The sequence below is a fragment of the Sebastes umbrosus genome, chromosome 13 (genome assembly GCF_015220745.1).
Source record: "Sebastes umbrosus isolate fSebUmb1 chromosome 13, fSebUmb1.pri, whole genome shotgun sequence".
In the NCBI taxonomy this organism is placed as follows: Eukaryota; Metazoa; Chordata; class Actinopteri; order Perciformes; family Sebastidae; genus Sebastes; species Sebastes umbrosus.
In genome coordinates, this window is record NC_051281.1 from 15,629,125 (window position 1) to 15,656,240 (window position 27,116).

At 38.7% G+C, this 27,116-nt stretch overlaps 1 protein-coding gene across 6 annotated transcripts; it reads left to right on the forward strand.

Annotated features, from left to right (window-relative positions):
• The first annotated feature begins 3,364 nt into the window (after positions 1-3,364).
• LOC119500793 (glutamate decarboxylase 1-like) lies at positions 3,365-26,296 on the forward strand. 6 transcript variants are annotated; one of them, XM_037790726.1, is made up of 19 exons: positions 3,365-3,498; positions 7,429-7,548; positions 8,904-10,221; positions 11,293-11,511; positions 13,319-13,381; positions 15,149-15,307; positions 16,359-16,601; positions 16,780-16,870; positions 19,971-20,083; positions 21,564-21,679; positions 21,776-21,855; positions 21,944-21,998; positions 22,405-22,521; positions 22,629-22,693; positions 24,064-24,142; positions 24,269-24,418; positions 24,531-24,638; positions 24,960-25,049; positions 25,486-26,296. In XM_037790726.1, the coding sequence occupies exons 4-19, from the start codon at positions 11,430-11,432 to the stop codon at positions 25,657-25,659; spliced, it is 1,785 nt and encodes a 594-aa protein (XP_037646654.1). In that variant the 5' UTR covers positions 3,365-3,498; positions 7,429-7,548; positions 8,904-10,221; positions 11,293-11,429; the 3' UTR covers positions 25,660-26,296. The 6 variants fall into 6 exon arrangements, with proteins under 6 accessions (XP_037646654.1, XP_037646653.1, XP_037646657.1 ...); XM_037790725.1 differs by having other exon boundaries at positions 9,660-10,221; XM_037790729.1 differs by having other exon boundaries at positions 9,660-10,221; positions 11,419-11,511.
• The last annotated feature ends 820 nt before the right edge of the window (positions 26,297-27,116 follow it).

Genomic DNA, 27,116 nt, shown 5'->3' on the forward strand with positions numbered 1-27,116 from the left:
GTTGAAAATAAAATGACTGACAAGCAGAGGCATGAATCAAATCCCTGAAGTCAACAGCTCTGCTGCTCTCTATGGAGGATAGTTATGTACTGCCTGAATCTCTGCAGCTGCTGTTACATTTAGTGTGACATGTGAAAAAGGTTTGTCTGGACGTTCAGATAAATAATTATTAAATCTGTGAGCTGAAGCTGGACTGTCTGAGAAGCATCTTTGTATTTGTGTCAAGGCCTCCGTGCCTCTCAGTTTAAAGACACTGAAAACTACTGAGCTATTTCAGTAATACATCTTAAGAATATTTATCACTAAATGTGGAACAATCGAAGTTAAAGTTCAGAAAATAAAAATACAAACCTTTGGTATGTTTATTAAGAGGTTAACATTGCGAAAGCTCTGATTGGTGCACAGAAATAAGATAATAACAATAACCCTTTACTAATCCGAACCCCACCACAGAAACAAAAGCTGTCAGAAAATGTTTGTGTTCATGTTGGATCCTGTAGCTCACAGTAAGCTGATTTCAGGGCCTTTAAGTAATATATGATACTGTTGGTGAAAGATCAGAGTCATGAAACACTAACGATTCACTCACAAGGCAAATAATTGGACTTTTCAGGTGTAATCTTGTCTGCTAAATCATTATAGAGTCTAGACCTGCTCTTTATGAAAAGCGTCTCCAGATAACTTCTGTTATAATTTGATGCTATATAAAAATAAATTGAATTGAATTGAAATCAGAAGAGGCAATATGGGAGGATCGGATTATGAGCAGGATCGTCCCCGAACCTTAACCACATTTATTAGTATTACCATGACAACAAAGGTCCCCCTGACCTTAATAAAGTACTTTTCTTTACACATAACCAAGCCATGTTTGTGCCTAAATTTAACCAAACCTTAAAGGTACAGTGTGTTGGATTTGGCGGCATCTAGTGGTGTTGTTGCAGATTGCAACCAACTGAGTACCCCTCCGCTCACTCCTCCCTTTCTCAGAGGCCATCCTTACCATAATAACACTACTTTAGGAGCAACGTAAGTCAGACGGCACCTGGCGTACCACGGTTTTGCACTCTGCGGCTCACATTACCGCAGTTTCACAAGCGTGTCGGAGAACTACGGTGACCTTCAGGTAACGTAAAAACATGAAAGTCTCTCTCTAGAGCCAGTGTTTGTTTTGTCTGTTCTGTGCTACTGTAGAAACATTGCGGAGCAACATGGCGAACTCCATGTAGAGGACGATTCTTATTTTCAGGTGATTATACTCTCATGAAAACTGTTAAGAATATTATATTCCATTTCTAATAGATCCCTCTAAATGTTACACACCGTACCTTTAATGATAGCGTTGTTGCATATAACTGATTTATCTGATTTGTAATGGTTTTGGACGAACCATACATATTATGTCGTCATGTCAATAGAGGCGTCAGATCAGAAAACACTTCTATGTGTCATGGACAAACAACAACGCAGTGAAAGTATCACCGTTATGAACAATGATGTGTTCTCTGACTAAAGTGTATTTTGACGATGATGTGATTTCCACCTCTACCCTGGACTTATACCTGCGTAGGAATAAATAGGTAGCCGCTTTCCCAGATACTCTTTAAAGTGGACTATATGTAAGAGATTCAAGCTCAGCTCTTCTGCGTGTTCACACAGGAGCTTTACGAGTCTCTCGCTGTGAGAAGGTGATGGGAGGTTTTCATGTCTCACAGGAGACCAGTTTAAACTGCACCCAGTGGTTAGGACACAACAGACTCATTCAGTCAAAGACAATAAACCTCGTTTTGTAGCACGATGACCTCATATTGCATCACATCACATCTGCAAAGCACAACAGCAGGAGAATGAACAAGTAAAAATCCCAGTTGTTCCGTTTTTTTGATGTACATGTGTTACTTACTAGAGATGACATTGCTTTATAATTTCATGGAGACGTGAAGATTCATTTCCCATTGTTAAATAACTCCTCTGATTGTAAGTGGCTATTTTGAGTCATTTACATTTTTATGAGAAAATTAAAGGATTGTACTTTTGCATATTTTAATTGGCTTTTTAAGGAGAAAGGGGGTATTGGGTATTTAAACCATGACAAATTGTTAAATTAGATTCTAACTTTGACTTGGTATATCTAGACATTGTTGTGATAAAAAGGAAATTTCACGCCAGTTCTGATTAAAAATGGTGACTCTTGAATGGAGGTTTGTGCGTAAGAGGTCAGAAGAGTCAGAGCTCGCGCTGGGCTGCATGTTTTATACATCAGTGCGCAGTGATTAAAATGTAATTAAAACATGTTATTTTTCTTCGTAACTGATTTCCATCTCTTTATTGAATACATAAATATGTTTAGATGCAGATAAGCATTTACATAGCTTCACAGTGTATGCTTAATAATACAACGCAGTGCAAGTACTTGAACCAGCTACTCCCTGCAGATGTGTTTTTATCCAGAGTATTGACGATCCAACCTACTTGACCCTCTTTGAGCTTAAACCTTAGTCAAAACTTCTTCTTGTGAAAGCCTCAAAAAAGGTACATTTATTCATGTACCTTTTTAATAGGTATCTTAAATAGATATACTTTTAGTCAAATTACACTTTTTAGTCATATTTTATTGAGCTTACACTAGAAAAAAAGGACATTTTACACACACAATAAAATACAAAAGAGGAGAAAACACCTCATGACGAGGACAGTGCCCACACTGTACAGAAAGGCAATTAGCGTACAATAAGAACGCTGCTTTGCTTTTGGCATGTCATTTGTACGCCATGTAGTCTGTATTGACTGCAATGTAAACACATCTACGTAAATATGCAACGTTCAGAGGTAGTGACGTAGAATAAAAAGTGAGCAAGTTTGTCACGTTTTTTAGTGACGTTCGTGACGTGTTTTCCGTACTTATGTTACGATGTTTCCGTATGTATTTAACTTAGTTTATGTACTTATTTTAAGCCCAACCATGACGTTTTTCCTTAAACCTGACTAAGTGGTTTTGTTGCCTAAACCTAACTGCAGACGTTACCGTAGTTTTGTTGCGTGGCGAACAAATGACACGCGAAAAGGCTAAAATGTGCCTTCCAGTGAGATTGCATTGAATACATATGGAAGGGTAAAAAGCACATATTTATAGCCTCTGAATTGTAAAGCAGTAGAAGTATAAAGTGGCAGGAAATGGTAATGCGTAAAGGAACAGTACAACAAAATTATACTTCAGAACAGTACTATACTATTATGTTATATTCCACCACAGTTTATATTCACATTAATTGTGATTTTTTTTTCATTATTCTACAACACTAACAAGTTCTTCAGGTGAGTCAGCTTGCCCTTTTTCTGCACTTCCTAGCGGTGAAATGTTATATTTTCTCTCACCATTGTCATGTGAGCTTGTCATGTGACATCTACAGGAAGTAGGTGTTCAGAATCAAACTGCTTTTCAGCCACAACAATCCATCTGCTCCTGCTGGCATCCTCAGTCCTCTGGGCGCATCCTCTGTATGTATTGGTTCATTTTCATCACACCTATTTTTCTAATATGTTCTTAGTAAAAAAATATGTTATGTTTGTGAGTTTTGTATTGAAATGAGCTCTTTGGCTAATATTTTCTTACCTCTTATGTTAATGTAAACTCAGTTTGTGTTTCTGCTCTCACTTTCACTGTTTCCTAACTAATACATGTGTGGATAAAAGAGCCATCAGTGTGTGAAGTTAGTGAAAGGCTGTCAAAGCACATGTTTGTGTGGAGGACAGTACCATGATTGAAGTGAAGAAGTGAGTGATTACTAATACCACTTTACCTGAAGAGGTAAGTAATTAATATTTATGTACTGGTAATTAGAAATTAATGAGTTGTCATATTTTGTGCTGCTCATCAGGTGATTCTGAGGTAAGGAAGGACTCACTAAGAAAGTAAAAGCACCAATACCACACTGTAGAAATACTCATAAATACTAAGAAAATCTTACAGTGTGTAGCATTTTGGGAGGATCTATTAGCAGAAATGGAATATAATATTCACAACTATGTTTTCATTAGTGTATAATTACCTGAAACTAACTACTAACCAGAACGGACAAACCAAACACTGACTCTAGAGAGAGCCTTTTGTATTTTTATGTTACCTGAAGGCCACCGTAGTTCTCCAACACACTTGTGAAACTATGGTAACGTGACTCGCAGAGTGCAAAACCGTGATACCACCAGCCGCCGCCCGACTTACGTTACTCCTAAAGTAGTGTTATTATGGGATGGCCTCTGAGCGAGGCAAACGTCGTGACCACGGTTTTGCACTTGGCAGCTCATGTGACAGCAGTCTTGGTAAGAGAGGAGTGAACGAAGGGGCACTCAGTTGGTTGCAATCTGCAACCACACCACTAGATGCCACCAAATCCAAGTCCCCAGGAAGTGCGCCGGGCTGTGAGGAAAACTTTCATAGTGGCCAAACAGTGGTACTACAACTTCCGTCACGTGATGCCATTGGGCCCAAAAATATTTTTTTCCCATTGACTTACATTGGGAAAGAGATGTCTGTAACTCAGCTTGTTTTACTGAGGTAACATGAGACGCAGAGTGCAAAACCATGGTTACGCCAGCTGCCGTCTATACCACGGTTTTGCATTCAGCGGCTCAGGTTACCGCAGTCTTGTAAAGGGAGGAGTGAGCGGAGCAGTTGATCTTGCCGCTATAGATGCCGCTAAAGTTTAAACTTTAAGTTAAAATACTTAAGTATTAGCTAAATGTACTTCAGTTATTAAAATTAAAAGTACTCGTTTTGCAGAAAATTGGCCCCTGTGACTGATATGATAAATGATATTATTAATATAGATACATCAGTGTGTAAGAAGATTTTTATTGTTGGTCCACGTGGAGCTTGCTGTAACTACTTTATATACAGCTGGGTAGTTCAGTCCGTTGGTTCCCAACCTAGAGCTCCCGAGATGATTAATGAGGTTGGAACAAAGAAAAAAAAAAAAGTTCTGGTACATAAATTCAGAATCATTTTTCAGACTTTTCAAACCTTTGCCTTTTGATGAAATATAGGAGAGTTTTACCTCTTTGGTCCTCACTACATGATTAACCCATGTGTGCCCGCAATTGAAATTTTTAATTTCCTTTGGTGTAATTGTTCTCTGGGCTTGCTTCGTTTTTCTTATCATACTATATCTACTCTTTGGGCACATGGGACTACTGTTTTTGCAATAGACTCAGTCCCATGTGCCCAAAGACCAGATATAGTACTGTATGATAAGAAAATGTATCTAAGAAACTACATGGAGCACAATCTAGGTAAGGTTTGAAACTGGTTTAATCTTTAACAATGAGCTGTATTTTATAAGATGATCAGATGTGTTTTATGGCAGACTTTAAATCTGGACACTACTAGAGCTGTAAAATACATGTGGTGTAGTGAAAAGTACAATATTTGTCTCTGAAATATATTGGTTCAAGTACCTCAAAACTGTACATTAGTACAGTACTTGAGTAAATGTACTTGTAAATGTAATGGACTCATGGACCCAGCTCTTTTAAATTCTGGCTACAGCCCTGAAACTGTCCCAGATGATGGCTGTTGATGTTATCACAGCTTCACCTGCTTTAACAAGATCAAACATTTCTTCTCACACTGTGCAGCGTTAGCCCATTTTATCCTTGATCCTCAGTGCTGAGCTCTGGGTTAAGAGTCTAGCGTCACCGGCGTGCGTCTTCTCTCAGCAGGGGTCTGTTTGCTTGAGGCTGGAGTTTTAGAATAGTTGACTGATTTTTTTGGACTATAACTTTTATCAAACTTGCAGTGTTTTAGTGATCTATTTATTCACGGCAGACTCATGAAGCCAGGTGTGTGCATGGGTGCTTCTTGATTTGGAGGCAGGGCAGGAAAGATGTAAAGTTTACAAGATGACAGATCAGTGAGACACCGTGTGACAGTCGAGGGAAATTCACAGAGAGAAACGACCGTTTGTCCTCTCAAGGAGATTTCTTTTCCCTGGCTTATATTCAGTCACAATTCAGACAGCTGGACCGGTTTAAGTCAGATTTTGCTCACAGATTGCAGTGAAAATAATCACAAACACAAATACAGGAATAATCTTGTCTTCTCCCTGACACCCCTCCTCCTCCTCCTCCTCCTACCTCTGTCTTCCTCACTCTCTACATTTGGATTATGCCCCATCTTGTGGACACTTTCATACAGCCACTGGTGAAAACAACCCCACCCCTTTTCCCTTTGCTTTTTACATCTTTTGTTATATTTTTTACACCACTCCCTTGCAGCTGAGAAACAGAAAGACAGAAAATCCTTCTAGTGTGTCACTGCCACTGCAGGCTGGCCTTTTTTACCAAGACTTCATGACAGATATTGGCAGAGGACAGGTATACAATAGATGTGTGACGGAAACAAAATGCATTTGTTGTGAAGAGTACTGATTGTTCACCAAGCTGGACTATCAAACAGACAAAGTGTGCGACTGCTCTGGGATCCTAGACCCTCAAAGGCCACAAAAGTTTAGGTGGTTATTTGATTAACTGCAAATTTGCTTGGACTGTAGTGATAAGGGCCTTAAAGGATTTATAGTAGAGTATATAGGATTTGGTGACATCTAGTGGTGTGGTTGCAGATTGCAACCAACTGAATATCCCTCAACTCACTCTTCCCTTTCCAAGATTGTGAGTACCACAGAGTGCAAAATCATGGTAACATCCTTATCATAATAACACAATAACACGGTTTTGCACTCTGCGGCTCACATTACCGCAGTTTCACAAACGTGTTGGAGAACTACGGTGGCCTTCGGGTAACAAAAAAAGTGCAAAAAGGCTCTCTCCAGAGCCAGAGTTTGGTTGCCCGTTCTGGGCTACTATAGAAACATGGCGGACTCCGTGAAGAGGGGTCATGTCTAGAAGGTAACCTGCAATTGCGAAAACTCACGCAAGACTCACTGCCTGACGACCTATCCTAACCGTAACTATTCGAGGTCAACGCCTAACCTTAACCATCTTGTGAAAGTTTTGCAATATGCGTGTTACCTTCTAGACACGACTGTGAAGAGGAGCCGCTCCCTATGTAGATATGAAGGACTCATCCTAAGCTAACGAAAACACAACGATTCTTAGCTTCATGTGATTATACACTCATGAAAACATAGTTATGAATATTAACTGCTGATAGATCCCCTGAAATATTACACACTGTTCCTTTAAAGAAGAGGTTTTCTATTTTAATATAACACTCACATGCGCTGTAATTATTTTTCCTGTCTCCTGTGAATAGACTAAATCCAGAGTCCTCATTCTTTGCAAAAATGCATTCTTAATAAGTTCAGTTGAGGCTAATATGAATCCTCGGCAGTCTTGCTTAGCCAAATCAAATGGGTATCTTCCAAACTTACAGTATTTTTAATATGAAATTCCCTCTTTGTGTTTCCACAGAGTGCTAAGCTGCAATGTAGGGATAGTGAGAAAAAGGGAACGAGGGATCTCTTTAAGGCCGGTATGGACAGGAGGAACAGTTGCAGCAGCTGATAACGGTTTCAAAGCACATATGGGCATGTGAGTATTGCTTTAAAATACATTTAAGAGATGTGAACCTAAGCATTTTACTTGTTCTGTCTTGTAAATGGACCTTGCTAAAACTCTAGCCTATATTATTTATTTTTAAGAGTGTAACGATCGATCTGGATTGATATATTGATTCAATGATCAACGATCCAAAGTGAAAGTATCAATACATATTGTCATCTTTAGGATAAGCCTTTATTTTATCTTTATATTTGTTATTTTTATTAAAAAGAATAGATAGTTTTTCATTTAAATGTCTGGAAGAGCTCAGTAATGAAATTGTTAAATCATATTTTAGTTGTGAGTTGATAAACTAATAAATGGACACATTGTATCGTCTCTTATCAGTCACAGGCCCCTGAATTGAATCAAATCAAAATCGTATCATGGCAGACTTTGTGATATCAGCAAATATCGTATCGCTGTCCAAAGATTCAATATAATATTGTATTATGATGAAACTTGTGATTTACACCCTTTTTTATTTGATCATTTAATATTGTTCATATTCCTAAATAGGTTTAGTCAAATTACACTTTTTAAGTAACATTGAGTTTGCGCAAAGAAAAAAAAAAAAATGTACAAACACAATAAAATACAAAGAGGAGAAAACACCTCATGACGAGGACAGTGCCCAAAATATACAGAAAGCTAAAAAGTTAATTTTATAATTCCCGAGGTGTGCATCTCTTTTATCTGATGTCCAGTGTCTTTTCAGTCCAGTTAGTTTGAACTCCGCATCACTAGAGATGGTGACGTGGTGAAGGACCACTGCACAGCTCGTCTTTCATATTTTTGTTACAATCGTACATATTATCATCCAATAAAATTCTTGCTGCAACTTAGGGAGATTTTCTAGAAAAACCCCATACATCACTGCATTATAGTTCACATTAGAATTAAAACTGATACCTGCCAATTTTTCCCATACATCTCTAGACGTCTGGCACCCCCCAGAATTAAGTGTTCAATAGTTTCCTCTTCATCACAGTTATCAATAGGGCACCCTTTTCGTTTTAACAACTCCACTTTACCGCCGCCTGAGCTGATAGTCTACCATTTGATACAAGCCACATAATATCTCATTTATTTTCTGATATGTTCTTACTAAATATGTTTCTAATTCATACTTGGGATTCAGATTCATCTAGATTATTGTATGGGGAAACACCACCATAAAAGTTATTACATAGTATAACATAAATATTTTGCTGGACGTTTCAACCCAATCAGTATTTAAGTGTGTAATATTTGTGACAAGATACACACGTTTGTAGTATGGTACAGACTTTCTGGTCAAATTACCAAATCCTAACTGACACACAGCAATTCTGGGGGTCCTATAGGGAGGAACCAGGGTCCTATAGGGAGGAACCAGGGGCCCAAAGCTGAATTTTGCGCCTGAAAACCATCCGAGAAGTCAGCACTTGGACAGCAGCCTTTAAAAACCTGAGCAGGCTGAGGAGCTGTCCAGTGCTGAAAAACACTTTACTCTCTCCTTATATGTAATGTACAGTTTTATGTGTGTTTTATATCAACAGTGTCACAACATGAGCTTTTAATCAGACTCATGATACAATAGATAAGAGGGAGACTTATGGATGATTGCTTGTGATTGTCTTGTCTCCTGTGTGTCCACTCCTGTCCCTACATTTCATGTATGATGGTGACGTGTTCCAGATTAATGGTGTCGCTTTATAATTAGCTTCATCATGAGGTATTTCTGGAGTGGCCCATTTGTGTCTCATTTCATTCTGCCACCTCCTGCAGGAGTCATTCTTGGTTTCTCACTGCCACCTTGTGGATTTTGGTGTTTTTTTTTGGTGTGCTTTCAGTCAGTGTGTCATGATGTCTTATAGGTTACATCTTCACCATTCAAAAAGCATCTGCACAGAAAAGTGGGGAAATAAAGATGTGCATATTCTAGATGGAGTGACATATAGTGTTCAGATCATCTGCACATTTATTGATCTCAGTGCATAATGTGGAGATGATTCACAGGATATTAGAGGTGGGAGGGGGGATAAATAAACAAATTAAAAGGGGTGTTTAGACTCCTGGTTGTGTCTTTATGGATGTCCTCTTTGTTTTTTTCCACAAAGAACAAAAGCAGCCTCCCTCCTCCTCCCCTCCTCCATCCTGATCCCTCCTCACGTAATGTGTTGCTCATATCATCAAACTTCAAATCCGTGACCAGGATTCAAAAACCAGAGCTATATAGATCCGAAGACAATCAACACTTCCCCCCCCCAACACCCCAAAAAAAAAAAAAAAAAAAGTCCCACTTCAGTGTCGCCATCCAGGGTCCAACCTGCAGACTCGCCTGCAGACGCGTCCTCTCCACATGCAGACATGCAGCAGCAGCACCGGTGTGGAGGTCTAGTGTAGAGGAGCTCACAGTGACTCACTCGTGTGCGCAATGACAATAAACAGACAAGGCTTCTTGCTCTAAATGTCAAATCAAACCTACAACAACAACAAAAGCAAGGTCACCTTGTGCGCAGAGGACTGAAGCTCGGGGCTGTTTTTCTTCTTCTTCTTCTTCTTCTTCTTCTTCTTCTCGGAGTGTTTCAGCAGTCTCTTGCTCCTTCAGGACTGAGAGGAAATTCACTTTTTTGGGGGGAGTGGACTGCACCTGTTCACCTGGACCCATCATCATCAACGGTAAGTGGTTTTATTTTTCATTTGTGGAGTCTAAGAAGTCTGAACTAAACGAACTCTTTTCTTAATTGACATATAGGAGATGCTCTAACAGGTGTTTTATGAGGTTTACTCTCTGCAGAAATAACAGCTTTAAATGACAGAATCGGCCTGTAGTTTAGTTTATGTGTAGCACATGCAGCTTTAATTGTTCCAAAAAAAAATCTCATTTAGCCTTTTAATAATAATTGGTAATTGGTGTGGAAATAGATGCATGTTTTCGTTTTTTTCCAGTATGGGGCTTTAATCTGCAAGTAATCACATTAAGCTGATATTTATCATGCAAGTTTGTGGATCCAAAGATGACCATATAGGCCTTATTATTATTAATTATTATAATTATGCTTTTTTTTTTTTTTTTTTGCACATTTAGCCTTACCTCTCAGATGTTCAATATGTGTGTATTTCACAGCCTTATATAGCTATAGAACAATTAGTGCTATTTATAATGAGGATGACAAACATGGAGCTGTCTGCTGTCTTTTGAACATCATCCATCCTGATCCAGGATCAAGATATGATGCTGCTCCTGTCAGCATGCTTCAAGGGAGGATTTTTTTAGCTTTGGTCTGTGAACAGTTATATAGCTGAACTTGTCTTCTTAGGTTTACCATATAGGCCTTATTATTATTAATTATTATAATTATGCGTATTTTTTTTTGCACATACCTCCAGATGTTCAATATGTGTGTATTTCACTGCAGCCTTATAGCTATAGAACAATTAGTGCTATTTATTATGAGGATGACAAAACATGGAGCTGTCTGGTGTCTGTTGACCATCATCCATCCTGAGAGCAGGATCAAGATATGATGCTGCTCCTGTCAGCATGCTTCAAGGGAGGATTTTTTTTGCTTTTGGTTTGTGAACAGTTATATAGCTGAACTTGTTTTTCTTAGATTTATCTTCTTTCTTTTTTTTGTATCTTGTGTGGACTGATTGAATGTGAACTTGTAAGACAGGCTGTGCCCTTGTCGTCTACAGGTTTGTGTCAAGGCACGTATTTAAAATATATTCTCTTTCCCTCTTTACCAGTGAGGTTATAGGGCTACTTTTCATCTTGGATGTCAAGGCTATAAAGACAGATTTTTGGGGGGCATTGAAAAAAAAAAAAAAAAAAAAAAAGTGAGCAGGCTTTTTGAGGTGAGGACTTTGGCACAGGGTCTGGAGTGATGGCGGCGTCTGCACCCTCCTCCTCCTCCTCTGGCGGAGAACCGGATCCCAACTCGACTAATTTACGACCACCGGGCTCAAGTAGGTCCATCACAGATAAAATGCTATTTCACGTGTGCTATTTTACTTTGTGGGGAATGCCATTAATCATTTTCATCGAGGGAGGGAGTGGAGAAAAAAGGGATCCGCTGCCATTTGAGAGGGCTTTCCTTTCTCCACAAATCACCGCTGCGTTTCATTCAGCATCCAGACCTCCAGGCAGCTGCTGACAGACTGATGCTGCTGTCCAAACCTGCATGATGTCCTCCACTAACATCACACTGGAGGCAATTAGCCCGAGGCTGCACCACCGAACAGAACGAAATATCTATATGCTAAATTCTAAATTCTAAATTCCAAACTAATTATTATTATTATTATTATTATTATTATAAGGGTTGGTGTGTTAATGCATTCATGTTTTTTTTTTTTTTTTTTGTTGCATTGGTTTGGCTGAATTTGCTCTGGCTGAATAAAGTGCCTGCATGGGAAGAAAAAAAATGAAAATTGCCCCTGAAGTGGCTGTTAATTCAGCCATATTAAATTGCCCCTAATGGCACACTTAAGCATTGTAGCCTTAGAGAAAAAGGAAAACCATATACAGCCACCAGTCCTTTCATTGTCAGCTGGTATAGAAAGAAAGAAAAAAAGAGTCTGATCCTTCCAATGATTAGAAGTCTAAAATCATGTTACAGGTGTAGATGTGCTCCTGACACAAGAAATATACAGATGTGTTTTTTTTTAATTTTAAAGATAAAAGATAACACATTTCTGCACACTACAGTCCTTTCATTGTCAGCTGGTATAGAAAGAAAGAAAGAAAGAAAGAAAGAAAAAAGGAGTCTGATCCTTCCCATGAATATAGAGGTCTAAAATCATGTTACAGGTGTAGATGTGCTCCTGACACAAGAAATATACACATATTGGTGATTTATTTATTTTTATTTTTGAAAGATAAAAGATCATACATTTCTGCACAGTGCAAATATGAGCTATTTCTTCTCACCAGTATTTGATTTTAATATCAGAATGGCTGTGCGTACATGGATGAAAAGCAGTGATTGCATCATGTTCTATCTAGGCCCATGCAGAAATTGCCTGTATCGCTATATAGCCTTCAAGCTGCACCAAATGTATAGTCTGGTCTGAATGCTGTTTGTCAGCACATCTGTTTTCTTTTCTTCCTTTTTTCTGTTTTTTTTTTTTAGTCGTCCCTTTGTTGCCCATCTCATTTCCTCTGCATGGCTTTGGTGAAAAAAAAAATCATTGTGGGGTCTGAGTTAAAGTGCGTCCAATGAGCTGAGCAGGGCAATGATTTATCTAATGATCCGAAGCAAAGGGTTAAATTAGGATGTGGGAATGGGACTACCTCCTCCTCCTCCACTTCCTCCCACCCCTCCTCCCCTAAATTGCTGCTTTTGAGGATTTCTCCTCCCCATCCAAGGTGCGCCATCATCCCCTCTGTGGCTGGAAGCCCTTGATAACACAGTAATTCTCTATCTGTCACTGGCCAGCCGCCTCATGTCTACTGATGCTCGCATTGTAACCAGCATCTATTCACTCAATTAGACATTTAGCCTGGCGTGGATCCAAACAGCTAATTAATTTGAAGTCCTCTCCGAGGTCATGAACAGTGACTTTACAGTGGGAACAGACTAATCCACATCCAGGAGCCTGGAGAGTTAATGTTTAAATAATCCCAAGACATCCATGCTGGCTATTTTTGTTTCCCTCGACCTCATACTCCATTTATTTTCACCATTAATATAAAAATGTACACTTTTAAATTGGATTTTTTTTTTCCTCTGAGGCCCTCTAATTGTTTTTTTTTGTTTTTTTAATCATTTAGGCTATGATGCTTGGTGTGGAGTTGCTCATGGATGTACTAGAAAATTGGGAATGAAGATATGTGGTAAGTTTTGTTTTTTTAATAAAATTATGAAAAAAAAAATTGTAAGAGTGAGATAAAAAAAATAAAATGTATGGGTTTTTTTTCGTGTCCACAAGCATGACTGTAGGCTATTCATGGCCTGCATCATTTCACTCAATGGAAACGGATTCCTGGACGAACAGGATTTTTGAAATATCATCTAAATAAGGATTAGATTAGATTTAATAAAAACGTATTAAATAACCATCACATCTGCTCTTGGTAATTTAACCAAAATTTAAAAAAAAAAAAATAATAAATTGCGAGGAGCATCAACTGCCAAAAAAAGCCTCCATTTATCTCTGAGGAGTCAAAGCTGATGAAATTGAAGAGGGGAAATTATGCAGGATGGATTTTCCCGATTTCCACTCTGAGAGTCTATTTCAGCCTCGTACCACACTATAACCACTATAACCAAGGGCGGACTGACATCCTCCATCATGGTGAATGTGATGCACCAGTGAGCAGCACAATGTTTCTGCTATTTCTGACCGACACGTTCTGCTGGTTTCATTAAGGCCATTTAATTACTCCAGGAACACACAAAGATACAACATAGCTACAAAAAAACTAAGTCTGGTTGAATTGAACAACAGGTTTAATGTCTTAAAAGGAGCGTTTTTGCGCAATTTTCACTCAATGAGATGTCTAATTACTTATTTATTTATTTATTTAAAAAGGTTCCCCATCAGCTGATACCAATGGCACCAGCTAGTCTTCCTGGGGTCCGATATCAAGCACATTACATTTATCACATACATACTAAATACAACATCATATTTGTGTTACACTAATAACATTCAAATTTTCCAAACGTATATAAATTTCACCTTCATACACAATCTTCCACAACCATTTAGCTTCATCAGGGAAAAGGAACAAAAGAAAAACCATACATGACCAACACTGGACTATCGATCAGCTGCTTAGGTAATGTATCCTTATTGCGGACTATATTCTCTCCAGCAGGCTTTTATTGGTGAACTCACATGTTATCAGATGTGCTTTCGACCTGTTTTGCTGGAGGAACTTTAACCTCCTGGGAACCGAGTTAAAAAAATGTCTTCCAATTACTTTTTTTTGTGTGATTTCCTTCCTATTTAGGGTTAAAAGAAAATCTTACAATTTAGGCTTGTTAAACTTTATTTTTATTGTCCTCTGTAGTGGACTACAGGACCAATTCAGTGTGAAAAGACTAAAAAAAATGAACAGATTATGGCTGTAGAGTGATATTAAACCGAGAATACATTCAAATTGATTAAAAAAATAAAAAACACATGCCAAATCACTGGAAAGCTTATAGGATGTCCTCTTTACAATACACCAGGGGCTGATAGGTCAAAAGAGTAAGAGGATGTGCATGTGGACAAAATGTCCACTACAGAGGACACATGTCAATGGGCTGGGTCTCAGGAGCTTTAATATGAATTTACAGCAGCTATATGATTTGTTTTTGCTTGGCTGGAGTTGGATGCTGATGTCATAGACTCATCCTCCCACAAAGACCTCCTACCATCGGACTCCCTGAGCAGGATGGGACCTTCCCTCCTAATAAAAGAGAGAGAGAGAGGAAACAGTGTGTAGATTCCTAGAGATACACAGAGAGGAGATAAAAGTCAGAAATGGGAGAGGAGAATTATTAGTGGACTCTGGTGGTGGATGTCAGAAAAGCTGCAGCTGTCAACATGTACGGGGAGTGTAATAACCACCCTGCGGACTCTTCCTCTTCTTCTTCTTGTAATCGTTTAGGGTTTTTGCAGAAGAACAACAGTCTGGAGGAGAGGAGCAGGATGGTGAGTTCCTTCAAGGAGCGAGCAGCCAAGAACCTGCTGTCCTGCGACAACACAGCAGGAGGAGAGGCGCACTTCAGACGCACCGAGACAGACTTCTCCAACCTGTTCGCCAGAGGTACAGTAGGCTGAGAAAAAAAAACAACGCACTGTATTTATCTTGTGATATATATATATATATATGTATATATATATATATATATATATATATATATATATATATATATATATGGTGGGCGAATGAGGATAAAGTACCAAGCAATAATAGATTTTAACAGGTCAAAGATAAGCACAGTTCATAGTATATTTGTGTAGGTATATAGAGCCTATATTGAATACCTTTTTCTTGCCTTTTAGTAAGAGATGTTGTGAATGAGGAAATAGAGCGATTTAATATGACATTTGTTCCATACATACATTAAAAAAGTGGAAATCCTTGAGATTTCAGTCCTGGTTGATTCAGAATTTCTATTTGAGTGAGAACAATGAAATAGTGCACAGAGATTAGCAGTTTTTTTTGTTGACACATGAGCAAAGAAATATATTAGAAAAAATATATTTCTCTGTACATGAGTTTCAAGTGTTCAGAAGTGTGTGCATATATTTACATTTTTTTTTATAAAATGGAGAAAAACAATTTCTAGGAATGTCTCTACAGACAGACACCCATTTACAAAATACTGTAGATACTGTATAGTAGTAAGTATTGCAATACTTTCGTCAGTAGGCCAATCACCATTGTGTTACCTCATTTGGCTATAGATGGTGACTTAACAAACATTTATTTCAATTAAAATTTGAGATTACCACTTTTATTAACATAAAATATAATGCAAAAAAATCCAACATTGTGTGGAAAGTGTATTTATGAAATATAATGATAAATGAAAGTATAATATATAACATGCTGATGAATTAGATTGCTATTGACAAAATGATCATCTAGAAGGTAACTATAAAGTAACTGCATTTGTTATTAATTTGTTTATTAATTCTTCAATGCTGCTTTTAACCCAACTGTTGAAGGATTTGCACAAAATAAATGAGATAAAATTATCAATTTGCTGGAAAAACCCAGAGGTCACAGGAAATTCAACAGTATGAGTCTGTTAGATTGAACCAGAAGAGACACAAACAAACATCAATTTAAATGTATTTTTATTTTGTAGATCTGCTGCCCGCCAAAAATGGAGAGGAGCCGACCATGCAGTTCCTGCTGGAGGTTGTGGAAATCCTCACCAACTACGTCCGGAAGACCTTTGACAGATCCACCAAGGTGCTGGACTTCCACCACCCCCACCAGCTGCTGGAGGGCATGGAGGGCTTCAACCTGGAGCTCTCCGACCAGCCCGAGTCCCTGGAGCAGATCCTGGTGGACTGCAGGGACACCTTGAAGTACGGAGTGAGAACAGGTGAGAACAAAAGAGGCCTGAAGGCACTCAGCAGTGTGGCCTGCTGCAATCAATAACTCTCATTAGCTTACATGCCAGTGTAATGATTACAGATAAGCCATTCTCTCTCTCACGTTCTCAAATGATGAATTGTTTTCTGGGGGATTATGTTGCTTTGTTGTGTCTTTATCAATCGCAGGTCACCCCCGGTTCTTTAACCAGCTGTCCACTGGATTAGACATCGTTGGGTTGGCAGGAGAGTGGCTCACCTCTACAGCCAACACTAACATGTGAGTACTGTCACACAACGTCATTTATCAGCTGGTTTTTCATATAATATTTGCACTCCATAAACACAATCATGCAGATACTATATGAGATATAAGCAATAAGAATTAGATCCAGTTTGGAAGTCATTAGGTTCATTTTATTCTACTCTTTTAAAGCTTTCTTGTACTCATTGTTTTTAAATGGCCCATGTAGAAGAGAGTCTTTCAGTTAGAGGAACACTTGAAGTGACATACAGTAATTACTGTCGCTGCTGAAGAGTAGCCTGCATGCTCTAATAGATTGTCAATCAAGCAGGAAAATAAAAAGACATTTGTACCGCTACTCCCCCACAGTATTGTCGATGCTCAGGGCTTGGTCACATAATTCAGCCCTGTGGGCAAACTAAATTGCATATTGATTCGCATTCAGGGTTTACATGGTGTCTTTGTTTCATGTATTCTTGTGACATAACAATGCCAGGAGGGGAAAAGAGCCTCTCCCCCTCAGACCATCTGTACACAATATGGACAGCCATCAGTGAGGAGATTTGCACATTGCAAGAAGAAACTTGTTTATTTTTTCATGACTCTGTGTCAGACGGGTGCTGATCCATCTCTGTCGTCATTCTCGTATTTTATTATATTTAACTGTACTAGTGTACCTTATAAACCGGTAGCTCAGTGTATGATGATTAACTTAGGGGATAAGACTTGACCTGAACTCTGTGATGTCCTGGTGGCCGAGTGGTCCAAGATGCATACCATACTAGAGCTGCAACGATTAATCGATTAGTTGTCAACTATTAAATGAATCCCCAACTATTCTGATAATTGCTGATTCGGTTTGAGTAATTTTTATGAAAACAAAAAGTAAAAATTCTCAGTTTCCAGCTTCTTAAATGTGAATACATTTCTGGTTTCTTTACTCCTCTATGACAGTAAACTGAATATCTTTGAGTTGTGAACCAAACAAGACATTTGAGGACATCATCTTGGGCTTTGGGAAACGCTGATCGTCATTTATCACCATTTTCTGACATTTTATAGACCAAACAACAAATCGATTAATCGAGAAAATAATGGACAATGAAAATAATCGTTAGTTGCAGCCCTATACCACACGTCCCAGGATCAATTCCAGTCAGGGTCCATGTTTCCCATTCCCATTATTGTAAACCATTAAATAAAGGTGAAATGCTGATGAAGAACTTGACCAGTCGTGGGGTCATATGAAGCTCCAGGCAACCTTTTTGATTATTGCAGACTGTACACTTTAGAGGGGTAAAAACAACATGCAGAATCACAATGAAATCACTTGATGCAGATGACAATACAGATGAACATATTACTTAAATAAATAAATCTAAAAGTAAATGGATAGGCGAATTTTAGTACCACTTTCTAAAACTGCACTCTTTATAAAGAGTTCATCAGCCATACCTAAAGAATTTCACTGATTGGACTGTATGGCTACTTACCTTCTGGAAATGACATATCAACAACTTATTAAGCATTAATTAATGGATTACTTACATGTTTAACCAGATAGAAAGGTTGAACACCAGAAAACTGGATTTGTCCATTTTTTCTTATTAATAGCTTATAATTTATCTATAAATCTCTGTTTTATAAATGGAATCTTATTAGAAAGTGGCACCATAATTTGCCATAAATTGTATCAGTACACAGTGGTGAAGCTTCTGAAAGTTAAATTAGGATTAATTAATTAAATTTAAAAAATAATTATTTAGTTGTTTGGTCTTTAAAATATCAGAAACTGGTTAAAAATGTTGATCAGTGTTTCTTAAAGCCCAAGATGACATCCTAAAAAATGTCTTGTTTTGTCTACAACTCAAAGATATTCATTTTACTGTCATAGAGGAATAAAGAAAAAACAAATAGTTTTTCTGTATAATTACTCAAACCAATTTTAAACCGATTATCAACATCGATTAATCATTGCAGCTCTAAAGTAATATTAACAGCCCTCCAACATGTCTTCTTGTTCTTTCTTGCTGGTTCAGCCACCAGTCTTCCTGAGAGAAGCACTGTAGTCAGCTCATGTGTTATTAGCGACATCACCGATGATGACTTGAACCAGAGGGTGGAGGTTGCTTACATACTTGTAATTTACCTTTATTAATTACTACATCAGTCCTAATTACCCCTGGCAGATATTGACTGACACTAATAGACTGACAATCACATCCAGGTCTTACATAATCACAATGAGTGAGCGTCGTCTGCATGAATGGATGCGGTGAAATTAATGTGCGACATCTGCGAAGTGGCATCTGACTTGTTTATTTTTTCCCCTCTCCATATTACTGTATGCTGAAGATGCTGTGGGGCACAATGCGACATTCTGCAATGTTCCACCGATTCGTTTACTCTTCTTTGCATGAATAGACAGATACTTATGTAATTAGAAGAATATTGGTCAGGAGAAGATGGATGAGCCGGCTTGGTCTGTAATTCCAAATCGACTGTGGTCTTTTCTGAGGCAGAGGGACTTTAATGTACTTTGATTAGACGAGAAAAAATTATGTACTTGAGAGAATAAAACATGGAAAACATTCCTGCAATGAGAAAATTAAAAGCACCTGCATGAAACAACTTTTTGTGATTATAACAGCAGACCATTCTTATTATTTCTCCAGTGTTTTTAATCATGTTAATCGTGTTAAGGTGCATTGTTCATATTTTGAATATTCTCAGTGGGCTAACATCACATTTCTCTCTTCTTTCTACAAAAACACGCTCCTGATGCTGTATCAATGAGCCTAAGGCTGTGTGGCATTTGTTGTGTCATTTCACTGCAGCAAAAGGCCATTTCTAAAACAACAAGATGGTGTCGTCATTGAAGTGTGACTGTGTACACAATGCTGTATCTGTTCCAGAGCAGCACACTCAGTAACCACGCTGTACAATTAGAGTGTACAAATGCATGTTGTTAAATATCAGTGTATTTCATATTGATCCCATCAGTCTCTCCTGCAGCCTATGTGGAATTTTACTTGAATTAAACAGCAGAGAAAAAACTTACATTATTAAAAAAAGATTATACTGTGTGTTCAATATCACATATTAAAATGTTGTTTTTTTTTCCAATTGGTTCGAGGTTTACCTACGAGATCGCCCCTGTCTTTGTGCTCATGGAGCAGCTGACACTGAAGAAGATGAGAGAGATGGTCGGCTGGCCTGAAGGAGAGGGTGATGGGATATTTTCTCCAGGTTAGAGCCAAACCAGTACCTCAATAACTCTGAGCCCTCATGCCAACATGTCACACTTTATTATACCATACTTTATGAGTTACCACCAAATGTTTTTTTTTTAGCTTTGGTTCTGAATTTATAGTTTTAAGGAGGACCTATTATGCTTTTGTACTTTTTCCCTTTCCTTGAGTGTGTTATATCGTTTTTTGTGCATGTAAAGGGTCTGCAAAGTTACAAAGCCCAAAGTCCAAACCAAAGGGAGTTACTCTCCCCCACAGAAACACTGCTCCTGAACTGCCTGAAACGCCTTGCTTGAAGTCCCGCCTTTTCTTCTGTAACATTGCGATGTCACCATGTAACACGTTTGCATAATACCTTCCTAAAAGCTAGTTTGGCACGCCTTCAAACAAAGCTAGTTAGAGCGGAGCTGGAGCAAAGTCCAAAGAGTTTGGTTCAGTTGGCCAATCACTACAGAGTGGGCCAGCTGACCAATCGGAGCAGACTGGGCTTTTCGGGAGAGGGGAGGGTGCTGCAGAAGAAGTGCTGTAGCACAGCCAGTATGAAAAAAATAAAGAGTTTTTTTGAACATTAAAGCATGTAAACATGTTCTTGTAGAAACCCAAAATACAAGTATGCACCTGAAAATGAGCATTATAGGTCCTCTTTAACATCTGAAAGAGCTCATCTGGTTTCCAGTGGTGGGAGAAATACCCTGATCTTTTACTTAAAAGTGGCAATACCACAGTGTATAAATAGTCTTTTGCAAGTCAGTCATGCATTCAAATTTTTACTTGAGTAAAAGTCCTGCAAGTGTTGTCATCAAAATATAATAAAGTACTCATTATGCAGAACAGTGCATTTCAGAATGATATATAAAACAGAGTGTCTCTTTGCACCCGGGTGAGAATAGTCACACGGCAACTATTCAGCTATTTACACTCGGTAATAGTAGTAGTAATATAAAGAGTGACAAAGAACACTCAAAGATGAGAAGTCTATTTTTCACTTGGTTAGGTTTAGGCACCAAAACTACTTGGTTAGGTTTAGGAAAAATATACACACAGTACAAATACACATACAGTATCTAGTGTGTGCTTAGATCGGGTTCAGATAGTATTGTTTTCTACTGACACCTGGGTGCTAATAGCGTCTGCCCATTTAAAATCTCATTATTATAATTACAACAATTATTGATGCATAAATGTGTACGCATCACTTTAATGTTGCAGCCTTTAAAGGTGGGGCTAATTTGAACCACCTTATATACTGTACTGCTGAGTAGCTTCCTCTATAATGATGCATCATAATTTATTTGTTGATTTAATTTCATTTTAATAATCTGAATCTGCAGTAACTAGTAAATAAAATAAATGTAGTGGAGTAAAAAGTTAAAATTTTGCCGCTGAAATATGTTCAAAGAACTTTAAAATAGAATTACTCAAGTAAAAGTGCCTCAAATGTGTTCTTAATTACTTTCCACCATTGTTGGTTTCTACAGGAGGAGCGATCTCCAACATGTACAGTGTGATGATCGCCAGATACAAGTTCTTCCCTGAAGTCAAGACCAAAGGCATGGCAGCTGCACCCAGACTGGTCCTCTTCACCTCAGAGCATGTTAGTCCGACATTGTCTCTGTATTACTGTGCCGTTATCACAAAGTTTGACAACTAATATCTTATGTGTAAACTGATCAAACATCCGTTCGTGCAGAGCCACTATTCCATCAAGAAAGCCAGTGCAGCTCTGGGCTTCGGCACGGAGAACCTGATCCTTTTGAGCACAGATAAGAGGTTTGCTTTATATACTGAACCCACATGCTGAAAGTCTTGTAAAAGATCAAATATCTGGATGACTTACTGTCTTTTCTTTCTTCTCCAGAGGGAGAGTCATTCCTGCTGATTTGGAAGCCAAAGTAATAGATGCCAAGCAAAAGGTGAATGTCAGCAACTATGACTCAGACATCGCCCTCTCTAACTCATTTATTTGCTTCCATCAGTGACTCCGTACAACGAGAAACTCTCCTCTGAGCCGTGGACTTGTAGCAAAGGAAACACTTGTGTGGGCCGGGGCAGAAAGGTTACTTGAGTGAGGTTAATGCTTCTGTCTGCTCACATGTGATGCTGCCCCGGTCTAAAGTACCACTCCTTCAAAGGCAAAGTGATGTGCAGACTGGGAGAAATAGGAAAGCAGTCAGGAAGAGTGCATTATTCGAGAGATGTGTTTTAGTCTGTCTCTTTGATGTCAACAATCACAGGGACACAATGAACATAACAACTTGAATTCAGCTCACAATTGGAGCCAATGTCTTTTTTTTTAACTACGGTGTTTCCGGTTTGCAGGGTTATGTTCCGATGTTTGTGAACGCCACCGCCGGTACCACCGTCTACGGAGCCTTTGATCCCATCCATGAAATTGCAGACATCTGTGTAAAGTACAACATGTGGCTTCATGTGGACGTAAGACGATAATCTTCAATACAAAAAATATCATCAGCTGTACAGATCAGCAACTGTAATAGACATAAGCATCCTTAGTGTTAATACATGTGTTGTGTCCTGTGCAGGGTGCATGGGGAGGAGGTCTGCTGATGTCCAGGAAACACAGACACAAGCTGAATGGAGTAGAGAGGTAAAAGAGCGCATAAATGAAGCAGAAGATTAATGCAGTACAGCAAAACATGCTTTTTAAGGGGGGTTTCCACCAATTTTACGCATCAAGTTTAGTTTACTCGTCACAGAGAATACTCAGCCTGTGAAAACAGTTATTAATGTCTTCTCTGGCTCTGGAGGATAATGCTGACATCACCAGGGTTATTCTAAACCTAATGATGTCATCAGCGTTATTTTGGCATGGGCTCGGAGTGGAGACTAGAGCTGCAACGATTAATCAGTTAGTTTTCAACTATTAAATTAATCGCCAATTATTTTGATAATCAATTAATCAGTTTAAATAGTTAAAAAAAAAAGAAAAGTCAAAATTCTCTCTTATTAAATGGGAATGCTTTCAGATTATTCAACAGAAAAACTGTGTTAAACTGGGGGCATTGAGTTCAAAAGACACAGGCATTCACCAGGTATAGGGAGGGTCTAACACAGACGCTAATGTGTTGCATTATGGGAAATGTAGGATCCGGTGTTTTGGTGTCTTTGGTATAATTTCTGTCTTTTCTCATATTTTGTTTTACATTATATCCCTTTATTAGATAGCAGACAGTAGAGAAATGACAGGAAATGAGGGCGGAGACACAAATGGGGAATGATATATAACTAAAGTCCGTTGGGATGGAACTGGGGGCCTTGCGGCTCATGGTTGGCACCTTAATCCCTATAGGCCACGAGGGTGCCCGAATCTGCCCTCCTTCATGGAAGTACCAGTGGGCAACCTCCGGGTCTGTAAAGTGCAGCTAATGCGAAAGTGCCTTAAACTTGCGCTCTTTCTAATAGCCAGCAGGGGGCGACTCTTCTGGTTGCAAAAAGAAGTCAGATTGTATAGAAGTCTATGAGAAAATGACCCTACTTCTCACTTGATTTATTACCTCAGTAAACATTGTAAACATGAGTTTATGGTCTCAGTCGCTAGTTTCAAGTCTTCTTCAATACAGCATGATGTTCATTTAGTAAACTATGGTCCCATTTAGAGTCAAATAGACCATAAAGCAGGGTATGCTTTAGGGCGTGGCTACCTTGTTATTGACCGGTCGCTACCACGGCCTTCTAGAAGTTGTCCGTGTTTTCATCTGACAACTTTAACCCTTTCACAGTGCGTCACGGTGACTACGTCCACTTCTCATTTACAGTCTATGGGGAGTACAATACTAAATTGCTGAAGTCACCCTATAAAATCTGGTGTGCCAAAAAAATCAAACTCTGTCTTTCAAAAGACTCGTGCACAGTTATTTCAATAAAAATGAAAGGATCAATGTGTTCTTAGATTACCACTCCTAGACTTGACACACACACACTAACAGATCTGTGTTTACTGTTTCAATATCTGTGCAGAGCCAACTCAGTCACCTGGAACCCTCATAAGATGATGGGAGTGCCACTGCAGTGCTCTGCCGTTCTGGTCAGAGAGAGGGTGAGACTGTTTTTTTTCGCTTTCCTGCTGCACACAATAACACTCCTGCACTAGCACAAGATAAACACTCTCTGCCGGTGGTTGGTAACCTCACTGTGTCTTTCACCACAACTGTGTCCATTGCAGGGATTATTACAAGGCTGCAACTCCATGAGTGCTGGTTATCTCTTCCAGCCAGATAAACAGTATGATATTACATACGACACGGGTGACAAAGCCATTCAGTGTGGACGGCATGTCGACATCTTCAAGTTCTGGCTCATGTGGAAGGCGAAGGTGTGTGTGTTATCAGTTGTTTTTATTTTAAAGCTTCTACCAACCCTGCTGTCATATCTAGACTGTGATATTAACAAACTCTTTATTCTTTCTTTTTCAATCTACCTAAAAGGGAACAGTGGGATTTGAACAGCATATTGACAGGAGCCTGGATCTGTCAGCGTACCTCTACAATAAAATAAAGAACAGAGAGGGCTTCGAGATGGTGTTCGACGGAGAAGTGAGATCTTTATTTCCACAGATTTTTAATTAAACGAGGAAATATTATCAGATTTAAAAATAAATTGGATGCTCAAGATGATCAGCTGCAGCAACAAAGGAAAACTGCCTATATTATACTTGCTGTATCTGGGCTTTACAGAACACCTGCTGTTCTTTTATGATAAACAACCACAACAATATATTTCATATCTTAACTTGCTTTTTGGATTGATTTGACCATTTTGCATTGCTGACAAGTTGACAAGAAAAGCTGAAATTACAGGAGGTGTTTTTTTTATCTGCGCTCATTACAAATGTTGTTCCCATTTTCTCTTATCAGCCGCAGCACACTAATGTGTGTTTCTGGTATATCCCACCGAACCTGCGCGGCTTACCTGATGGAGACGAGAGGCGGGAGAGGTTGCACAAGGTAATGGCTCATCAATCTGCTGCCCAACCTGCCCTCTTTGATTGATTTGTGTAGTGTCTGCTTAGATTTAGAGATTCAGACAGTAAAGTCATGGACATATTGTGTGTGCATATGCTTGTGTTTTACGTAGGGCTGCCCTCTCTTGGTCGATTAGTCGACTAATCGGTTGTTTTGGTCTTAGTCGACTAAGATTTCTTTAGTCAATTTTTATGCTTTTTTCATTCTGAATGACTTACTTCCAAGAAACTTATGAGCACATATAAACACAAGATTTAAAGCGGTGCTTTTGTGTGATTCTTTTTTACAAATCTGAAAATTAAATCAACTAATTCATTAGTCGACAAAATCGTATGAGTGTTAGTTGACTTTCTTTGGTCGAGGATGGCCGTAGTTTTGCGGAGTTTGCATGTTAACACTGTATGTTTTCCCACAACAGGTGGCTCCAAAGATCAAGGCGATGATGATGGAGTCTGGGACTACGATGGTTGGTTACCAGCCACAAGGAAACAAGGTCAACTTCTTCCGCATGGTCATCTCGAACCACGCTGCTACCAGGTCAGACATCGACTTCCTGATCGAGGAGATTGAGCGACTGGGGCAAGACTTGTAAGAGCCTCACCTAAACCCCTTTTTCCCCCCCAAGCATTTCCGACTCTGGAGAGCCTTGAGCTTGGCTTCGTGTCCCTTTTGTCTCATAAAGACGTTGACATTTTTTGCTTACAGATCTTCTCTGGCAATGCACAAGAAATAATACGCCCTGTGTGTCTCTTCTCTGTCTCTTCTGTCTTTAGCAGCGACGACATGTATTCAAAACATTTGCACACAAGGTTATCTGAGTAAAAAAGGACAAACAGAGAGAATCACAAAAGCACACTGGTATTCTTGCTATGTTAAAGTGGCAGTAGGCAGTATATATTTTAGGCATCATTGGGCAAAAATTCCATAATAACCTTTCAGCATATTGTAATTCAAATGTTCTGACAGATAACTAGATTTCTGCACCTCATCATGGCTCTGTTTTCAGGCTTTAAAAAATCTTCTTTGACCAATCACAGGTCATATCAGAGAGAGAGCGTTCCTATTGGCTGTGCTTGGCAGATTTCAAAATCGCTGCTGCGTCAAAACTTTCTCATTTTACAGCTAAACAGTACACTACAAGATGATTTTGAAAACATTTGAGGCGAGAAATAGGCATTAACGTAACATAATATTGATTAATATTTGATCAGCGCTGCCTAGTTTGACCGTTTGATCGGAGTTTGCGAGTGATTGACAGCCGGCTCTCATAGACAGCAGATGGACAGCAGACCTCAGATCAGCTCTGACTGTTTGTTTCCCTCCGGTCTGTGAAATCTTGCAGATGCCATTAGTAGCACCAGAGGACATGATTTTTTTCAGGTTACCTGTTTCATGTCACGATATATCGACCGTTTTATAAAAAATAACTTTTTTTAATCACATTTGCTCCAATCTCGCCTACTTCAGCTTTAACTGGAAATGAACGTATATATTATAATGTTGATTAAAATGAGATTAACATAATAGCAAGAATATCTGAGCACTTCAATGATTCTTTCTATAGCAGCTATAAAGAACTTATTTTACTGTTGTACTATATGAAGGTCAGTATTAAAAACAGAATGAGATCAAAATATTTTTTCACAAGTATCAGAGCACAATGGGAACCTTATAGCATTGACATAAACAGTATTAATATAATATATGATGTACTGACTGTTGGTGCTCCATGTCGTCTGTGTAATTATCAAGCCAGATGCACCGCCACATTGTACCCTATAGCTGTTATTTCCCTTTAATATTACATAGGTGGAAATATATAACACAGTCATTGTACTTGATCGCTGTGTTTTTAGAGATTTTTGTGTAGATTGTGTATAGTATTGTTACATTGCCTTTGTGCCAAATGTGTCCTAGTTTTACAGTGAGAAAATCCTATATGTAAATCAAACATACAGTATATTATGTGATAGATGAATCACTTTATTTATATCCAGATTGTGAATAAGTTATCTTCTCTTTTGTTCCATTTGTAATGTATCCTTCTTC